Source organism: Sinocyclocheilus rhinocerous, unplaced genomic scaffold (assembly GCF_001515625.1).
Source record: "Sinocyclocheilus rhinocerous isolate Xijiao unplaced genomic scaffold, SAMN03320098_v1.1 scaffold271, whole genome shotgun sequence".
Classification (NCBI taxonomy): Eukaryota; Metazoa; Chordata; class Actinopteri; order Cypriniformes; family Cyprinidae; genus Sinocyclocheilus; species Sinocyclocheilus rhinocerous.
Window position 1 is genome coordinate 1,967,636 of NW_015657574.1, and position 19,049 is coordinate 1,986,684.

Consider the following 19,049-nt stretch of genomic DNA (forward strand, 5'->3'; position numbering starts at 1 on the left):
ATGTCTGGTAAAATTATTTGAATGACTGAAATTATTTTTATAATAATAATAATAATAATAATAATAATAATAATAATAATAATTCCCTGTTCTATATTCTAAGGCAGAGGTCCCCAACCACCGGGTCGCAACCCACTACCGGGCCGTGGAAGAATTGCTACCGGGTTGCAAGAACGTTCTGGGAAAAATGTGTATAGATATGACACTCTGTTATTTATTTATGTTAATGATTGTTCTAATTATTCTGTATTTTTCTTTGTATGCGATTGATATGGAGTAGCAATTTGACAATTTCATGTTAAATAAGTAAATGAAAGATTGCTCTGATCTGTCACATATTAGGAGTTAAACGGATCGCAGTTGATCCGTAATACGTACGGATGAGACCCTAACGTTCGGCACGCACGTGATTCGCAGATTAATTTGCCAATTTACACGTACAAGCAATTTTAAACCACAAGAAGAAACAACGAAAGAGAGCTCAATTCGTTACTCACGCGCTGTTCTCGCACACAATCAAAGTGCGTACAAGAGACTAGTTTCAGACAGCGCAGAAATACTGAGTTGCGGATACATACCTGATACATACACATAAAATTAGCCTGTTAAAAACCCTTCACGGCATTGTCATTCTCTGTGCTCTGTGATTTTTCCTTTTGCAGTAACAGCAGGAAAAGCAAAAAAGCAGAAGTGAAGAGAAAAAAAATGAAAGCAAATTATTCACATGCAATTTCTCTGTCTGACACACACTTACTGTAGTACATGGTTCCCAGCTGCAACTGTCCGTCCACCCAGCCTTGCTCTGCAGCCTTCTGAAAATACTTCAGTGCCAGGTCATAGTTCTGCAGGATCGAGAAGAAACAATGACTCAAAAGATCTTTGAGTGATTGCATAAAGTTCATCTCATCTAGGAAACTCACCACAGGAACACCCCTTCCATACAGGTAAGCCATACCGAGGCCACTCTGGCCAACCGGATTTCCCTAAAAAGATGCCAACAAAAATGACAAATTAGAGAACATTTGAAAATGAACAGTTTCTGAATCCTGACAGGGGAAAATAATTCTCACCAAATCTGCAGCCTTTTTGAAATAATGCAGGGCCGTGTCATTGTTCTGAGGCACATACTCACTGCCTTCAGAGTACATCTGAAACAACAGAATGAGAGTTAGAGAAAGAAAAATGGACACAGAGGTTGAACAACAGTGAGATCATTCAGCTACAGTCCAGGAAAACTCAAAATAAGGGACTAATTAAGTCTATACCTTTCCAAGGAAGGCCATTGCATGTGTGTTCCCTGCATTTGCTGCTTGGTTAAAGTACTCATATGCTCGCTGAAAATAATGACAAATAGAAAGTAACTATAAAATCATTATTTCAAATTATTCGAAGAAATGCACATAAAATGTCAGAGCCCCCCCCCAAAAAAAAAACTACCTGATGATTCTGTTCCACACCTCGTCCTCCATGTAAGTGTAACTGGCCCAGGCCCACCTAGACAAGAAAATTTAAGTGTGATAGTAATGGTCAAAAATACAAGTACATAAGGCCATTAATTGCTGCAGTGATACAGTCTATGTTCAACTTCAAATAATGCCACAGGGTGAAATTCTTCTTATAGACAAATCAGAATGGTTTTATTTTACCTGTGCCTGCACATCTCCTTTCTCAGCCAAGAACTGGTAGTACTGGATTAAATCCTCCTCTAGCATTCCACTGCTAGAACCAGGATTTTCCACTTCATCTAAGAGCCGGATACGCTGTACTGCACTGCCCCCTGTCAGGGATACATCGCTGGCCACTAATAAAAAAAAACAAAAGTCTTCGGTTACTTTGATATTACAAGACTTAATCATCACGGAGTTCAGATATGGACAAAGTGAGAACAACTGAGCAGTACCAGTGATTATTCATGAGCAGTATGAGTGTAATTCAAATTAAAAATCAATTTCTACAGAGATTTTATAGTTTTATGGTCACACTGCACTGCTCACATGTAGCATTTAAGTCACTAAACATTTCCTTAGACAGACTGGGGAAAAAAGGCGAGTGGCGACCAAGGATCCAGATAACATCTTTTAAAAGATGCTGTGCTGAAATTCGATATGTTTAGACATATGAGGACTGCATGTAAATGTGACAAGATTTACCATGATTGGCCACTAGTCTGTAGTGAGTGAGAGCAGATTCACAGCTCTGAGGAACCCCAACACCTCCCCAATATCTGTAGCCCTGAAAAAAAAATGATGGCGTTTAGCAGATGGCACAGCCAGGAAATGCAGGCTAAACACAAGCCTACACAGCACCAATGCATTAAGAAAGTAGTCATGGATAAATTATGATGCCACATGATCTGAGGTTTCAACTTTGCTGCATGTAACTTAGCCAGTGTGTCGGTCAGAACTTCAATAGATCCAAAGGTTTGTTTAGACACTCAACTTGATATATGCAAAGTCAAATAAAGACTTGACGCATACGATAAGCAAGTCATCAAGTCTAATTTCCTCGGTGGAACAGGATCCTCCCTTGTTTAAAATACAGGACAGAGAATCATTCTTCTTACCAGAATCATATGTGCTACTAGGTTTCCACCCAAAGCTCCAAAGGTGTAGTACACCAATGCCTGCAATTAGATTAAAAACAGCATTTTCATTAAACATTCACATTTAAAATAAGCAGGCTGTGCTTTCTAGATAAATGTCATTAGGGAATACCTTTGCTTGACTTGAATTCACCCCTAATCCTGCAGCATATAGGAAACCAAGTGCCTGTGTGAACACAAATTAAAAATTGGTTTCTCAATGTAAAAAAAAAAAAAAAGTAATGATATAAAATGGAATAAACTTTTCCTGATGCAATAGTACAGCAGTGATACAACCCCACACACGGCTGCTATTCTTAAGAAACGGCTTGAAATGAGTCACAGGACAAAAAAAGCATCAGTATTAACATAGAAAGATGACATTTAGTTAATAAACAGTTGCTATTACAGTCTGGGCTTTAGGGGAGCCCTCCAGTGCCAGCTTCTCAAAGATCTCCTTCGCCTGAGGAATGCTCTGGGGTAAGTAGTCTCCAAACAGCATGGCATATGCCACCTTCTCCATGGCCTTGGCATGACCCATCTCTGCAACTTTCAGGAGTCTGTCGTACAACCTGTAATGCAGAAATATAAATATAAATCTGAATAAACACTACTGTTTAATATTTTGTGGTTGGCAAGTCTCTTATGTTCACCAAGAAAGCATGTATTTTCATATTTTAATGAATTTAAAAAAATAATTTTTACTCGATGACAAAGCTGAATAAATTTTCAGCAGCCATTACTCCTGTGTAACACTTAAGAAACCATTCTAATATGCAGATTTGCTGCTCAAGAAAACTCTCTTGTCATTATTAATTTTAAATATGGTACTTTCATATTTTTGTGGATACGTTTTGTGGATACATTTTTTTTTTCAAGTTCAAAAGAATTTATTTGACAGAAATCTTTTTTTGACATTAGAAATGTCATTAATGTCACTTTTAGTTCAATTATACACGTTAATACTTTTGACTCCCAATACAGAAACCAAAACTATCCTACACGGTAAGTAAAACTGAATAAAAATTTGCAAAAACTGTACCTTCAATCCCATTCACATCAACAACAATAACTACAATGATAACTATAAAGGTATAGTTTTAATCTCATTAATTTGAATATCGTTCTAAATATAAAAGAATAGCAGAGTCCACACCACAACTACAATGGCACAGAGGAACAATACTGTTGGAATTACTTTCACAACAATTTTTTCCAGCTGATGAATGATAAAAATATTAACAGCCAACCACAATCAGAATCACAGCCTGCTTTAAAGAGCATGAGTATTTAAAGCAGCAGATGACAGAACTGCAGCGTGTGCTTGTAATAAACAAAATGTTATTGTTTGTTGGTGTGGATGCTGCTATAATTATCATTATAGTTATCTTTACAGTTAACTTCCTTGTTGTGAATGGGCCTTTAAGGTGCAAATATTCACACTTTAGGGGAAGGTAAGGTACAGAGGTGTATCTTTGAGGGTACTGCACTGGATACAGATTAAAGTACAGTTTTTGCACATTTCTTCAGATAGTGTAGGTTCAAGACATAAAAATAATAGGATAACTGTTGAAACAGCACTGCAAGAAAAAATACATGGCTCCACAGCACTCACTCTTTCTTCTGGCTCCTTCTGTTGGTGCTGTTAATCATCTTAATTGCATCCTGGTACTGTTCTTCAGCCTCTTCCACCAACCGCCTCTGCTCTGCTTGCTCTTCCGCTGTGAGGACAGATACATTACACATGCATTTGGTGTAACAACTGAAAGTGCTAAAAATCACGATTAATTTATAGTGCAGGTAAAGTTGGAATTGATCTTTTCATATCTAGGCTACTAATGCAGAAGAGTAAGAGTAGCAAAAACATCTTTCGACTAACATACCAAGAACTCTTCCGCTTTTAACTAAAGTAGTATCATATTTCATGTAGACTGTAGAGTCACAATATGATTCATTTTTACAATATAAAGTACGCTACCAATAACAGCTCACTCACTTTCACAGAAGCCCCATTTCTTATCAGTGTTGTAGTTGTATGTTGTGGCACACCACAGCCTCCCATCTCCTCTGCCTTCAGTAGTGCACTCCATATACTCTTTCTCTTGGAAAAGAAAAGGAAAGACGCAGGGCTCCCCAGAGGCTGTTCCACCAATCGCCACCGGAACTATGATAAACACCAATGAGAAAATGACACAATAACCAGATACTTTCACAGGAAACAAACTACACACTTGTGAATGCATGAGTGAGCAGGCTTCTTTTCTCAATAAACACTGCAAGCTGTGACGCGGAGAGCAACAAAGAAAGATCTTGTGCTGTAAAACCCTAAACTAAGTGACATGGGACTCAAACGGTATCAAAACCTTGAATGTGCGAGCAAAAGATTAGCTACATAGTAAAGAGAGATTAATAAAATTATGCTAAATGTACAGAGAAACCTACAGACAAAACCTGAATACTTTATCTTATTCAGGAAGCACCTGCAGGCCCATCTGGATCTACTCACCTTCTTTATGACGCTCCTCTGGTGGAGGAGGTTGACTCGGAAGGTCTTCCTGTTCAACCCCCTCAACCTCACTCTCTACTCCAGTGTCTGTTGTACTGCTGTCGGTCTGGGCATCTTTAGCGACATACGCATGTCCCGCCACAATTTTGGAGCCATCATTATTATCTGTGCTCTGACCATAGACAGAAAACATGGAATAATTAGTAGATAAATAAAAGTTTAAAATAAAATAAATAAATAAGTGTGTGTGTGTGTGTGTGTGTGTGTGTATATACATATATATATATACATATATGCGCATGTATGTATGGGTGTTAGAGAGAGATCTTTTTGTACATGAATGTATACACACAATTAGTCAAAATAATATATATCAATATTTTCACTATTTGTGTGTATACGGTGATGTTTTAAGAAAAAAAAATACATTTTAAATTTTACATTGAGAACATGGAATCTAATTTCTTTTTCTCAAAATGCAATACCAGGAATCACTAACACAAAACACTTCTACCCAACTGCATATTAAATGGCTCTGATAATATATCATTATGTTTAAATCCTGTATTACCTGAGACTCACCACCCTCTGCAACTCCATCATCTTGAAGTACTTCTGCAATCAAAATGCCAACTCATAAACACTTTATATACAACACGTTGTTAAATGTTAATAGCTTACTTCTAAATAAACACACATTTTCCTAATAATTGAAAAAGAGCCTCTGACTCACCACTAGCTGTCACTTCCAAAGTCACAGCTAAAGCCACAATAAGGACCAGACAAGACTTTTTAGTGGAATTCATGTTGCCAGAGTGTGCAAAACGCAGTGGACTAAAAATCTGACTTAATTAAACCTGCACACTAACTTAACTGTCTGTTGTCCTAGCTAGCCATTTAGCTATATAAATCTGTCAGTGAACTGCACCTGACTGCATAACCGACTAGCTATAGAACTTGACCAGCGAGCCAGTCAACCAGAAACTTCTCCCAAGAGCAAAAATGGATTATAATAAAACAACCCATTCGCATAAACTGGACATTAACACCCTTACCAAAGCATTTTGAGCTAGCAGCTCAATGTAACTAACTCAGTGACAGCCTGTCTACACAGCTTTAGCACAGCTAAACACACAACACTTCCCAGAGACTAACGTAATGCCGTATCGGTCGCTGACCATGAAAACATTCCAAGACGATTTCCGGAACAATGTTTCCAAGGCACCTGCAATGTTTATCAAATTCAACAACACAAGACACTAACAGTTTAGCCGTCGTCAAGGTTTCTCGTGTAACAGCATATTTCTGTTCACTGACCGACCCCCTATTTCCTAATCCGCTGCGGCTTCACCAATCAGGAGACGGGATCGTAGGTAATAGCCAATCGCTGCGCTCCAACAGTCAGTTGACCAATCAGATGCGCACACACAAGAGTATCACGGCGCCTGAGATACGCGAATGGAGCAGAAGTGTACACGACAGTTTGCAGGATATGAGAAGAACGCCTGACTCTCTCAATAGTATATTCCTGCACTTCTCGACTCTCTTTCAGCCGAGTGTGAAGTAAACAGTATGGGAGTTATCAAATATTATATTATTATTAGAAATAAATATTTTAAATAGTCTACAAATATTTTAATAGTCCACACTCATAAGCGATAATGGTTCTTATAAGTTAAACATGTATAAGTTAAAACATTTATTTCTTGTTTTATTACAACACAGATTTGAAAATGTATTTAAGAGGTAACTGTTATCATGATTATACAATCAATTCGACTTTTGCTTCATCACAGAAAAACATATTTTCACTTATAAAATACAGTTTTAAATAGTTCATTATCTATATCTGGAATGCCCAGACATAACATTCAAACATACATATTACATTCAAACATGCCAAGCTCTAATGCAAATGCAATAGCAAATACTAAAATAAAATAAAATCCGGGCACGGGAATCCAGCAATGAACTAGCGCAGGCAGGAAATACAACAAGTGTTTCATGTTCACAGGTGTTTTTTTGTTGTTTTTTTTTTATCTATTTGTATGTCATGAGTTTCTGGCATGGCACAACATGAACTTTGGCTTAACAGAGTCGTGCTCCATAACCAAACGTCTGTTTAATGGCATCAAAGTAGTATCTCTGCCAGCCCACTTTCATTCTTTCCTCCTCATTGCTGGGAACTCCTCTGGCCTCCAGAATCAGCTCTGTCTCACTACCTTGATTTACGAAGTTTAAAATGACAGTTGCTGCGTGTCCTGAAAGAGAGTTAGAAAGAAAGCAAACAGATCCAACAACAGTGATGAACATTGGCCATAAACAATCAACAATGAGCAAAACATTTAATAGACTTTCCTTAATATATACAAAACAAATAACACAGAAAAATAAAAACCAAATAATATAGAAAAATATTATGATTACTAATATTAAAGTAGTATGTGGGTTCATAAAAAAATACTACATTAATATATACAATAATAAACCATACCAGCTGGCCAACTTGAAAACCTCCATTTCATGACAATTTTCTGGTCTGGAATCTGAAAGAGAAATTTTTACAAAATCTATGTTGAAAATTATGCGTCAATAGAGAAATGCACTATAAAAAATGAAATTCTCACCTGATAAATCAATTAAACCAAATTAATTGATTTAACAGTTAAAAATCATTATAAGAGGTTCATTCTCACCAGTTCTGCAAACTGCCCATGAACATTTCCTTCCAGCAGCCGGAATTTGCCACCTGAGCACCCATCCACAAAGGCAGCAAGGTGTGTAAATGCTTGTACCATCTACACACATGGAAAAACAAGGAGCAAGTGAGTTCAACATCAAATAATCTATGCATAAAGAACACCAGGATACATACACATTTATTGTTTCAACTGCATTTGTATGGATTTACAGGACAAGAGGGGAGTTTAAGACCATCGACTCTACCGTGTGACTCCACCGAGCAGGGACACCGGCAAAGGATAAGTATCGCTTTTTATTTCTCCTCTTTCCTACTACTTGTTTCACTTCTGTTTCAGTTTTTTATAACCATTTCTTACTATGTGTCAGTAAGTTGTTGTTATTTTAGCATGTGTGTTTGGCTCAGTGTTATTTTTTTAGGATTACTGATAAACTAATGTAGTTTGATTTGTATTAGTTATCTATTTTAGTTTTAGTTACAGTTGTAGTAATGTTGTCATTTTATTCGTTTTTTTATTATGTCTATATAGGGTTTTTTTATTTATTTTTTTATTAAGTTTTAGTTTTATTTAATTTGAGTTATTTCAGTACTTCCACATACAAAATGGAAATGAAATAATATATATATATTGAATGTATTTATATATATGTACATGTATATGTGTGTGGCTGTACATACACATATGTAGTTGTTTTTTGGTGTTTGGCTTAGTGTTATGTTAGAATCATTATTATACTTTATTTATTTTGTTTTCATTTAAATGTTTAGTTTTGAAATGTTGTTGTATGCATTTGTCATTTTTATTGAATTTATTTTATTTTCTTAAATGTGTGTATATATATAGTATTTATAGAGTTTTAGCTTTTAGTTTTAATTACTTTTTCTTATTTGTAAGTCGCTTTGGATAAAAGCGTCTGCTAAATGACTAAAAGTAAAAAAGTAAAGTAAAGTAAAAGTTTATTCTGACCTCTTGGTTTAGGAAAACCCTATACAACTCTTCTGATGAGGTAAGAAAGGTGTCTTTCATAGTCAAAGATACTGTTGAAATTTTAACTCCAGTGTTGGGAGCATTTTTTGTTGTGGAGGATCCAATCTGTGGGGGGACCAAAACATTTATACTCAATTTTGATACAGAGCTGAAATATTAATGTGCACAAATATCACTTGAATCCAAAAACAAGCATGAAAATATGTGTGTGTGATTGCAACTGACATAAAATACAGGGTGGATGTATGACCAGCATACTGTCAAGTATATATTTGTGTTACCAGAAAAATGAACGAGAACTTACTTGGGTTTTGTCTAGTTTGACCTTGGCTTGTGTCTCCTGATTCTGTTTGTTGAATGCGTTTTCTGTTTGTAAAATCATACCCTGAGAGAACTCTGTAAAAACAAGTTACGAGAATGTGATGACCTGCACAAATAAAACAAAGCAGAAATTACTAATAGATGACGTTTTAGATCCATCACCTGTTTTGAGATGTTTGACATAGTTGCCCAGTGCCATTCTGATTTTCTTGACTCCCTCCTTTCTCATGAGGTCAGTCAGAGGTGTGTTTGGCTGGTCTTTACAAAGTCTAGCACAAATCTGTACAAACAAACATAAGTTAGATTTTCATTCAACATGCTCACTCGTATTGAAAGAGTCTTTAATTGGGAGAGAGGTTCACTTACATCTAAGTCATCCATGTCATTTTCATCAGAGAGATTCGGTATTTCCACAGTGCCTTTATATTTAATTCCCATTTTATTTGTACCTACAGTGAAGAAAAAAAAACATGTCTTTCATTTCACCTTTACATTCAATTATTATGTTGTGTGTGCAAACAGAACTTTGACTCACCAGTCCATGAGGCTTTAACAACCCACTCATAGAAGTAGATGAGTTTCCCTTTGCGGTTGTTGATAGAGGCCTCGCCATCTATATTGCTGACGTCTGTAATCTCGCATGAGCCTTCTTCACCCTCTACACGAAGCCCAAGAAGGAGGCTATTTATTGCATCTTGAGACCAGCTTGTGACATCTCTCTCTGTCCTGTGGTATACGATTAAGAAAAATAAACATTTATAATGTTTATTTGATAGAATTAGCATATAATTCACATTTCAAAAGAGAACTATGCAACTACTAATAATTGCAGTTTCTCCAAATTGTATAGGGGAGTAAATGTGTGTGTGTGTGTGTGTGTGTGTGTGTGTGTGTGTATCCGTATTGGCCCGAATATAAGACGACCCTGATTATAAGACGACCCTCTTAAAAATATACATACATGTGTGTGTATTTATACACTATAATATATATATTATATATATATATATATATATATAGTTATCTATATTAACACTCTCTCTCACACATGTGTGTGCATTTGAGAGAGCAAGAGATAATATAGATAAACTATAATATAGATAATTATATAATATACATTACTTATTCAGATAAGTAACATTTTACACATTTCAAATGGGACAGTTCAAAAGTCATACTCAGTTTGCTTTTCATCAGAACACCAGGAGTCTAATTCTGTCTCACATTCATGTACTTCCAAAAATAGACTGTGCCAACCCCTCACATTCAACTACTGGACATTCCAGAGGCTTCTGCAAACACTGGAAAAACTAACCTAAGAATCAGAAGTAGGCAGTATTTGTAAAATATAAAACAGTTTTTACGTTTTCTGTGAGATGATATGCCATTCTCGATTCAAACATTTCTAAATCTGTTTTTATATGGTGTTTGACCGCACATTGAGACAGAATATTAAATAGTTTAAAATTATAATTTAAAATGATGAAGTTAAAGTATAGAATGGTCATAATGCTGAAATCTGTAATCAGTAACATAATCTATATACTTTCCCCCCACACATTTATGCATTTTAACCCAACATCTAGATTAATAAATATGAAGTTGGAAAATAGAATTTCATCTATCAAGAGACACTTCATACAGCTATTTTAACAAAAGGGCGAAAAAAACTTGTGGTTTACACGCTGTTGCCGACATGCACGTGTTACATACCAGTGCCAGTTATTGACATTTGTCGCATCTGCTCTTTCTTCCACAATCCAGCGCGGGTCTCCCTCTCCCCATTTGGCCATGACAGAATATAGGTGATTTAAAGGAATTGAGATGTTCCGATAAACTGCGGATGCCGGATAGTACGGCAGGGATTGACAGATGTAAATTTGTGAATTACACAATAAACGTATGCAGAAGGAGCTCAGCTGATTTGCTGCGTCGATGGTAGCATAAATATTCATGAGATTAAACAGGACCAGTGAAGGACCGAACGAGTATGCCTATATAAGACGCACAAAACAAATCTCTTAAGGAAATCCGAAGGAGGCAGGGAGGAAATAGTCAAGGGGCAGTCGAGAGGTTAGTTGTCCGCTTAACTAGCCGGCAGCTGTCCCCCTAGACCTTTATTAAGCCCCCATAGAAAGTCCCAGAACCGGAACTGGGTGAAGAAGCTTCCTTTAGAAACCAGAAACTTGCGGACCTTCTTGGCCAGAGATCCTCATTACCTAAGTAAAAAAGGAAGAAGAAACCCTCCTTAAACCTCAACTTTCGACTGTATACCAGCCATAAATCTCATTTCTCAACTGGACTGAGCTCCCTTTGTGAAAAACAAGAGCGCTTAATTGTTTTGAATGTGCATATCTTAAATGTGCATTTAGTCTTAGTGTATTTATATCTTAAAAGTATAGGCTACATGATAAACAAATCTACTTCAACTGTACTACACGTGTACTTTATTATACTTATAATTGAGTACTTGGTCATAATTTTAATTATAGTGTTTTTTGATATTGCACATTACAGTTCATATATTTTAAATGTTGGCCTACTAAACTGTAGCTTCATTACAAATCCGTAATTACAAAATATATTCAAATACATGACATAAAAGATTCAATAGAAATGAGATGACTAGACTTAGTCTGCTTTTTTATAAATAGCCATTCATATTTAGCAACATTATACAAGCTTACCATTATAATGAAGAGCTACCAATGGTTTTATATATGATTACTTTGGTTTAATACAAATACGGCAGTTAAACTTGTTACTATGCACAATGGTAAATTTTCCTAGGGGAATGAAACACAGAAACCATAGCCATATTACCCTACTTCAAAATGAATCTGTTTTTTTTCTTCTTTTTTTTCTGGTATTAGATGATCCCAATACAAGTGTGAAAATGAGATGTGTGGGAAGAATACAGTCTGTATGAAACTGTGACAGGTTCTCTTTTAGTCGTCAGTACATGAGTATGTCCAGCAGGTGGAGCTAAGGTAAAGAGCGCTGACTGATCTTTGATCCTCTGGCTGGCCTTCAATAAGACATGCTATTGTATTAGAAAATGTATTGATTCTTTATTATTGGCATTTGACTGTCTTTAACTCACACTGTAATAAAATTAGAGATCTTGATTTTGATGCTTTCAAAGGAACATGCCTGATCACCCTTTGGAGTAACATGATAAATCTGGCCTTAACCTACAAGTAAAATAAACTGAACTGACAAGTTTGACATATCAGAAATAGTTTAGTCATGAGTTTAGGCTACTATGGTTGTATGATTATTGTATAACCCTAACACTCCTGTTCTGATGCTTGAGGTGTATATCTAAAATATCTTTAAATGTCTTGACATTATATGTTGTTTAAGGGTTTGGCATATTTTCTATATATTGTCTTGCCAGGAAATGTATTATGTAAATTAAAAGTACAAGACAAAATACCTACCTTATAAATTGTTTAAATTAATATAAACAGAGTATAAACAGTACAGACAAAGACTATTCTTGATTCCTTTTGAACCTTCTGAAAGTAAATAGCCAACATAGGAAATCAAATGAATTATTCAGAGCAAACTGACAGGTGAGCATCTCATGCACTCCATCAGATCAGCTAAACAGGAAAAAAGTGTGTAGTTCTGCTTTGTGTGCAACATTGTTATGTTATGTAAAATTAATACATGAAAAAATGTATAGCCTTGACACATTGTATAAACATGCTCATAATTGTTCAAATGAATATAATTATTAAAAAATGAAAAATTTTGAGTATTTTTAATCAAACGAGACAAAAAATTTTATGTTACCTAATAATTTAACAACACTATAAAATAAACTAGTCTAATCCAATAAGAATACTATCAGATGTGCATCACATTTATCTGAGAACCACAATCTTGTTGCCATATCACAACGAGGAAGACTTTGAGAGCCATATTGGTGTTTTCCTGTGTCCGTCAAATTTGTCTTCTACCCCTATGCTGACTTTGTTGTTCTTGGCAGTTGCTATCAAGCATAGCAAACTGCAGTGATATCCCAGGAGGAGTGCTGCTCTGTAGCCTACCCACCAAACAGACAGACGGAGGTGCACACAGTGGTGTATGAGGAAGAACATGGCAATTGAAATACTTAAGCACTTTTAAACACCAGCTGTTTGAGAGAGAAATAAAATAAAATAAAATAAAATGGCTAAATAAGAGTAAGATGGCTGAGACACTATTGGGGTGGTGGAGAGCAGATTTCTTCATACATGTTGTTGCATTATTAATGCATCTGTTTGTTGCGAGCAATTCGATCCAAGTGCAGACGGCCTCCAGATAGCCATCTTAGAGTTTGAATTCTAATTTTACAAATAGATCCATGGAAAGCAATTAACATTTACTTCATTTTTATGAGTTGCATCATGGTTTAAAACTCATCTTTAATGCAAAGTTGCTTGTTTATATGAGACTTAAGTGATAACCTTTGTATCACGGTTTTATATACCATTTATGTTTGTGCAGTATCTGAAAGATATTGTACAGCATATAATTCCGAGAAAATGAGTCGATCTCCCTTCACATGCTTTAATTGATTTTGCCTGTAGGGGGCGACATATGTCCCTATTTTTTCTTTATTTTAACTGCCTTGCTTACTCCATATTGACTGTCCGTTTTATATCACTTAAAAGGTGTGCTTGACTGGTTGTAGATCTTGAGTAAATACATAACACGTTTCTATTTCCATTTTTTATTTGACATACTGACCTGCTACAATGTATTGCATAGAATATGACTGCAAAAGAAAATGCTTTATTATTTACATACCCCACAAAAATCTGCGGTCAAAACAGATCAAAGGACAGTTTCTGGGTGAAGAAACAAAATGTAGGGTGTAAAGTCATCATTGGAAAAAAACAACATTTAGCCATTTATTCATTCAAAGGTATACAGGCCTACTACATTGTGTCATTTGCAATTAGGCAAGACAGCGCGCTTATGTTCATATTTTCATATTGCACTTGGGACAAAGTGACATTTTGAGGTTTCTGACATTACAATTTCATTAGGATAATTAAAATAAAAAAGGTCATCTTATAAAATAAATAACTGCCAAATTAACAAGATGAGGTGATGTTTTAAACTTGCTGTTTTGTGCCTCATAACCAAGCAAATTTGAGAAGGACCATGATAATACAAACTCTTGCTGCTTTTTGTATTCTCTGTGCAACCGGTACATCAAACGTACCATGCATTATTTGAGTAAGCCGTTCACAAGTTTACAACACAGTGTAAACCACTTTTCACTGCTGCTCTATGCAGTACTGCAATGTATGCTCCTAGACTAAAGCATAATGAACACTAGTTTAAATCCACAGGCTCCTGGGGCTGATTATTGTGAAACAAATGACCTTCAAGAGACTGAAACTCAAGCAGCAGGAGACATTACATTTAAATGAGGCCGACAACTGAAAGCTCTCCTCCTTAACCACTTTAGCATAAAAAATGATAAAAAACTGCCTTCAATGCCTGGTCCAAAGGGAAGTGAACTCACCGTAAAGAAGATCCCATCGTGGTCAGCACAGATCGAAACCTTTACAAAAAATTCCAATGATAAACACCTCTCATAATTCTGCATTATATATGTACACATTAATTATTACTAAGAGGAGGTGAAGTACAAATCACACTTCAAAAAACAAATAAAACCTCCAAAAGACCGAAGTCTACTGATCATATCTCACTCTTAAATAAAAGAAATATATTATTTCATGATCTTCAGTCAACAAAAAAAACATCAAAACACAAGTAAAATATATATACACACACACACACACACAACACAAATAAACAGAAAAAGAAACAAACTGATCAAGCTTACAAAGCTTAAAAAGCTACACACTCATTAGATCCACATCTTTCAGCATTAAAAACAGGTCGCTGTTGTAACGCCGATGGTCTCACCGTACAATCTCTCTGATTTATGGTTACCATCATACACGAGCAAAAATGATCTAAAATCTGAGTGTAAACATTGCAAGTGTCAGGTTTTCTCTGTAGCGGTGCATGTGTCTTGTGAGCGGGAAAGGCAGGGTGGGAGTTTAAAGGGGTACGAGCATGTTAGTTCCGAACACAACACAAAAGGCCCTTCTCTGCTGATACCTCAAATGCCGTAGTTAGTATTTTCTTAAATTATATAAATATCTCATTTTAGTTGGAATGTCTACATTTAACTTAAATTCAGACCATAAATGTCTCAAGCCACTAATGATTAAAGGGAGTCATCCATAGGCAAAGGAAGACATTCCACCATGAGCTAACAGACCAAATTGAACCGCTTCCACTTGTTATTCTTTTCCACATAAAGCAGACAGAGAACAAAGCTCCTCCCTTAAACTAAAATGATTGGTCAGGAGGAGATCAAAGCCCCTTGGGGCCTCACTGGGGGCAGGGCTTGGTGTGAGCACACACACATACCGGCTGTTGTCAAGCTCTCAATGTAGCGTTCACCACTAGCACGGCTCTCCACGTGACAGGAGCTGTTTGCTTTAACTCTAATCTGGCTCTCTGGTTCTTCCCCTCCCCGTTTCTGCCCAGTCTTAATGGAGACAGCAGCTTGTGGCTCTTTCGCATTCGATTGCAGCAACTTAATGTTCAGTGGATGTTAATACAGGTCAGAAACCAAGGGCCTTGCTCTGGTCTACCACCGCACACATTGGAGTAGTAACTAATAACCAAGTTGTGGTGGAAATGGCTCGTGATGAAGGGAAAAAGCAAGCAGGTGAGACATCAGTTCTGCTCCGCACAAGTAAGCTTGGACATTCAGAAATGGTCCTCGAGACATCACGAGAGGCATCCACAGACATCCACGATCAGCTTTTCGCAGTGTAGATCACAATGAAGGACAGCAGAGAGGAGATGTGGACCCACATTCGGGTAATGGCTTCTTTAGAGGACAGAGGATCATGCTAAATGCTCAAAAAGTGGCAAACAACCCACTTAAGGAGCGCAAACTCAGGCAAGTCTATGTGCGGGTCCACAGTGTGCAGTTCATCGTCGGCAGTCTTCATTCTCCGTTGTAGGCACTATATTCATACGAGGGATTCGACGGTGGCTGTGTGTCTGACAATCATGTACATGAAAAGTAGAAATAGCATTAAATTCCAAGTGATTAGAAAATATAGATCACTTTTTACACAAGCAACAGCTCGTTCTGAAACCAGAAACGTTTCGAAAAGAAGGTGTTGAATAGAAAGATCGAGACAAAAGCTTTTCTTCTACAGCTATAGCTTTGGACTGAGTCCTAACATTTGAGGAGAGGCCTTCCTGTGAACAGAGAGCCATATATAAAACAATCAGCAGTTTTGAAAGTTATTGGAGAGAAACAAAATACAGTTGTATAGTATAGTCTTTGTATAGAGAAAGAGGTCTTGGTATTTTGAGAGGTAGTGTGAGTGCTGCATGTGCATGACATGATCTGATTATCATAATTACTGACAGTAAATGTAATGCTTCAGAATACAGTGGAGATCACAAAAAATAAATGTCTTTTAGCTCATCAAAAGCTATGGAGCATCCATCACGATCCACTTTTCTTCAATCTCCTCCTTGTTTTAAATACAACCGAGTCAGTATCCAATATAAATAAGCGTCAATGGTAATACTTTGTATTCGTTTCCGAAGTCCCTGCATATTCATATCTTGGTTTGCTTAAATATGAAGGATGGCAGCGTAAGCTCGACCATCTGAAAAGTTTTAAAAATGTGCATTTATCCTACAGTGAGAGTGTGTCAGGTGGTTTCCTTTTATTATATATATAAATATATCAGTCCTTTGTATAAAAATAGATTTAAAAAAAATAATAATAATTTTTTAAGAAAACACATTGTATTATTCATTTCCCATAGAAAACATTGGGATGGCTGAATGAGGACACTGTGGTGCGAGCCGTGGTTCAGGAGCGCACCAGGATCTCTATGATGTGGTCCAGGTCGTTGATGTCTGAGAGACAGAGCTGTAGGCTGCTGTTGGATGTGCAGCATGAAACGGTCTTGAGGCCATCGTCCACCCCGCTGCTTCTCTGTGCAGGAAACGCCAGGACTGAAATGTCAGAGTCGTCGTACATCGACGTGTCGATGTCTTCAAAGATGTCATCCAACGGCAAGTCTGTCAAGTAGCTGGTGGAATTAGTAATCTCAGAGCTGAAAAGCAAATCCGACGACCTTGTGTCATCCTCACCAGCAAGGGATGGCAAAAGTGTCTCGTTTTCAGTGCCGCACAACTGGACCTCTTCATCCTCAGCCGTCATGAGGGGGAATGAAGGGGACAGTGCTCCGGTCAGGGGTGGAGGACAGTCTAAGGGCACACAGGTTTCCCCCTCCCGTCTCATCTCCTGCTGAATCTGGCGGAGGGTGTTGGCCAACAGGACCGAACGGTGCAGGCTAGGTTCAGCTCGCCGCTGGCAGCTTTGTAGCTTGTCTAGACACAAGTCCAGCACCAGCTGCCTCTGCTGAGGATATGGCAAGTCCTGGGCAGGGTCCTCACATGTGCTCAGCTTACGTTTCACCCCCCGGCCCAACATGTACCTAGAGATGAGAACAGAAAGGGAAGTTCAGAAAAATAGAACAGGAATGTTTCTTTCGCTGACCTACCTTGCAGTGAAATGAAATATATTACTTGCAATTCAAGCTTTTTAGGCTTCATCCAATAACATATTTTGCAAGAACACATCAGAGGGATGTTATGCACCACCAACAATAATGTTTTTTTTCCCAAGTAAGTCCCTCTGCACGAGCCTATCAATGCCATAGGTGGATCAATGACAAATAAAAGTGTCCACAATAAATAGAAGGAAAAAACTATTTAAAAGTAGCTCAAAACACATGCTCCAAGTTCTTAAAAATGAAATAATGTTGATTTCATAAGGTTTTTAAATATTTTTATATTTTCAAGAACGGTTTCAATTTAGTGACTTAAGTGGTGTAAGCGAAGTAAAAAGTAATATTTATAATAAACATTTTCCTTTCACACTGAATAGATCTTAGGTCAGGGTAGCACCATATTAAATTTTTGACAGGAATGATAAAAAGTGTTTGAAAAAAAAAAAAAAAAAAGAATTGAAGTGTGTTCAATGGATTATGATGTTATTTAACAACATGCCAGTTGTTTAGCTGACAAAACGTCTTTGCAAAAAACCTTCAGTAGACAAAACTTTTTTTTTTTTGTAAAATGCATTTGATCTACATTGTGCATGCCACTGTAAAGAATTTAAGTCTATCCCTCACAGCCTCATTTTCACACATACAAATTCAATACTGTGTGTTCTAGGGTTGGGTGATGTCTACAAAATTGGCATCGGACGATGTCTACAGTGAAACATCGCAGCGCGCACCTTTGCGCTCGTGCTGACGCGGCGAGTATACTTTCTAAGCGCCGTTTCGTTATGCTTTCAGTTTTGTTTGCCCTTTGATGTTTCTCATATGCAACAGAAATTGAAGCGCTTATGAGTTGACCAACGCGGTGGTCGCTCCAGTGCGACCGCACACAAAATTTAGTCGAACAGGCAGAAAAAATGGTCGCAGTCTCCTGCATAAGTTCATAAGTGCAGCACTGCTTTGATTACAGTGGAAACCAAGAAAACGCTTTAAGCGCCACCTGTTGGCAGAGAATGAATCTGCGTTTCGTTCAGCTCGTCTGCTGTTTCTGTTTCATGCAGATATTTTTTATGTATAGTTTCACAAAACTGAAGTCAAACCATTCTGTTTTTGCTTCAAATTTAGAAATTATACAATGTAATTTAGATTAAAAACTGCTCATGTTGCATGTATGCAGCATCTTTGTTTGGATCAAGATTAAAATGCAGTGGTTGCCTCTAATTTTAAATGGAAAGAACACAGACAAAGCCTTAGTTTGTTTATATGAAGAGATTTATTTTATTTGTGTTACTTATTTATTTAATTTGGGGCTTGTTTTAAAATTT

At 36.9% G+C, this 19,049-nt stretch overlaps 3 protein-coding genes across 4 annotated transcripts in view; all 3 read right to left on the bottom strand.

Annotated features, from left to right (window-relative positions):
* The window catches only part of LOC107721334 (protein sel-1 homolog 1-like), a 21,747-nt gene extending 15,327 nt beyond the window's left edge, over positions 1-6,420 (bottom strand). Inside the window, exons 1-15 of one of the 2 annotated variants that reach the window (XM_016529286.1) lie at positions 5,821-6,420; positions 5,670-5,702; positions 5,088-5,201; positions 4,578-4,745; positions 4,197-4,302; positions 2,991-3,153; positions 2,715-2,768; positions 2,564-2,623; positions 2,151-2,232; positions 1,647-1,801; positions 1,438-1,494; positions 1,266-1,334; positions 1,071-1,148; positions 921-983; positions 755-842 (exon numbers count right to left, since the gene is read on the bottom strand). In XM_016529286.1, coding sequence (XP_016384772.1) covers positions 755-842; positions 921-983; positions 1,071-1,148; positions 1,266-1,334; positions 1,438-1,494; positions 1,647-1,801; positions 2,151-2,232; positions 2,564-2,623; positions 2,715-2,768; positions 2,991-3,153; positions 4,197-4,302; positions 4,578-4,745; positions 5,088-5,201; positions 5,670-5,702; positions 5,821-5,893 — 1,363 coding nt within the window. In that variant the 5' untranslated portion in view covers positions 5,894-6,420. Of the gene's footprint in view, positions 1-754; positions 843-920; positions 984-1,070; positions 1,149-1,265; positions 1,335-1,437; positions 1,495-1,646; positions 1,802-2,150; positions 2,233-2,563; positions 2,624-2,714; positions 2,769-2,990; positions 3,154-4,196; positions 4,303-4,577; positions 4,746-5,087; positions 5,260-5,658; positions 5,703-5,820 lie in introns of both variants that reach the window. The other variant, XM_016529285.1, reaches the window with a different exon arrangement.
* Positions 6,421-7,039: 619 nt separating this feature from the next.
* Positions 7,040-11,243, bottom strand: LOC107721282 (activator of 90 kDa heat shock protein ATPase homolog 1-like). The gene is made up of 9 exons (XM_016529212.1): positions 10,811-11,243; positions 9,633-9,823; positions 9,464-9,546; positions 9,260-9,377; positions 9,081-9,172; positions 8,756-8,881; positions 7,784-7,885; positions 7,582-7,633; positions 7,040-7,348 (listed from the first exon to the last, which is right to left on the bottom strand). Exons 1-9 carry the CDS (start codon positions 11,050-11,052, stop codon positions 7,176-7,178), a joined length of 1,179 nt encoding a protein of 392 aa, XP_016384698.1. The 5' UTR covers positions 11,053-11,243; the 3' UTR covers positions 7,040-7,175.
* A 4,035-nt stretch (positions 11,244-15,278) lies between these two features.
* The window catches only part of LOC107721340 (cell division cycle-associated protein 4-like), a 29,840-nt gene continuing 26,069 nt past the window's right edge, over positions 15,279-19,049 (bottom strand). The window contains exon 2 of the mRNA XM_016529303.1: positions 15,279-17,655. Within this exon, the coding sequence (XP_016384789.1) occupies positions 17,025-17,655 (631 nt within the window). The 3' untranslated portion in view covers positions 15,279-17,024. The remainder of the gene's footprint in view (positions 17,656-19,049) is intronic.

Coding starts and splice junctions, on each gene's coding strand:
- LOC107721282 (XM_016529212.1), bottom strand. CDS start 11,052: ATGAATATTTATGCTACCATCGACGCAGCAAATCAGCTGAGCTCCTTC. Junction 8,882..9,080: donor TCAAACTAGACAAAACCCAA/GTAAGTTCTCGT, acceptor GTCCCCCCACAG/ATTGGATCCTCCACAACAAA. Junction 7,886..8,755: donor GGGTTTTCCTAAACCAAGAG/GTCAGAATAAAC, acceptor CCATGTGTGTAG/ATGGTACAAGCATTTACACA.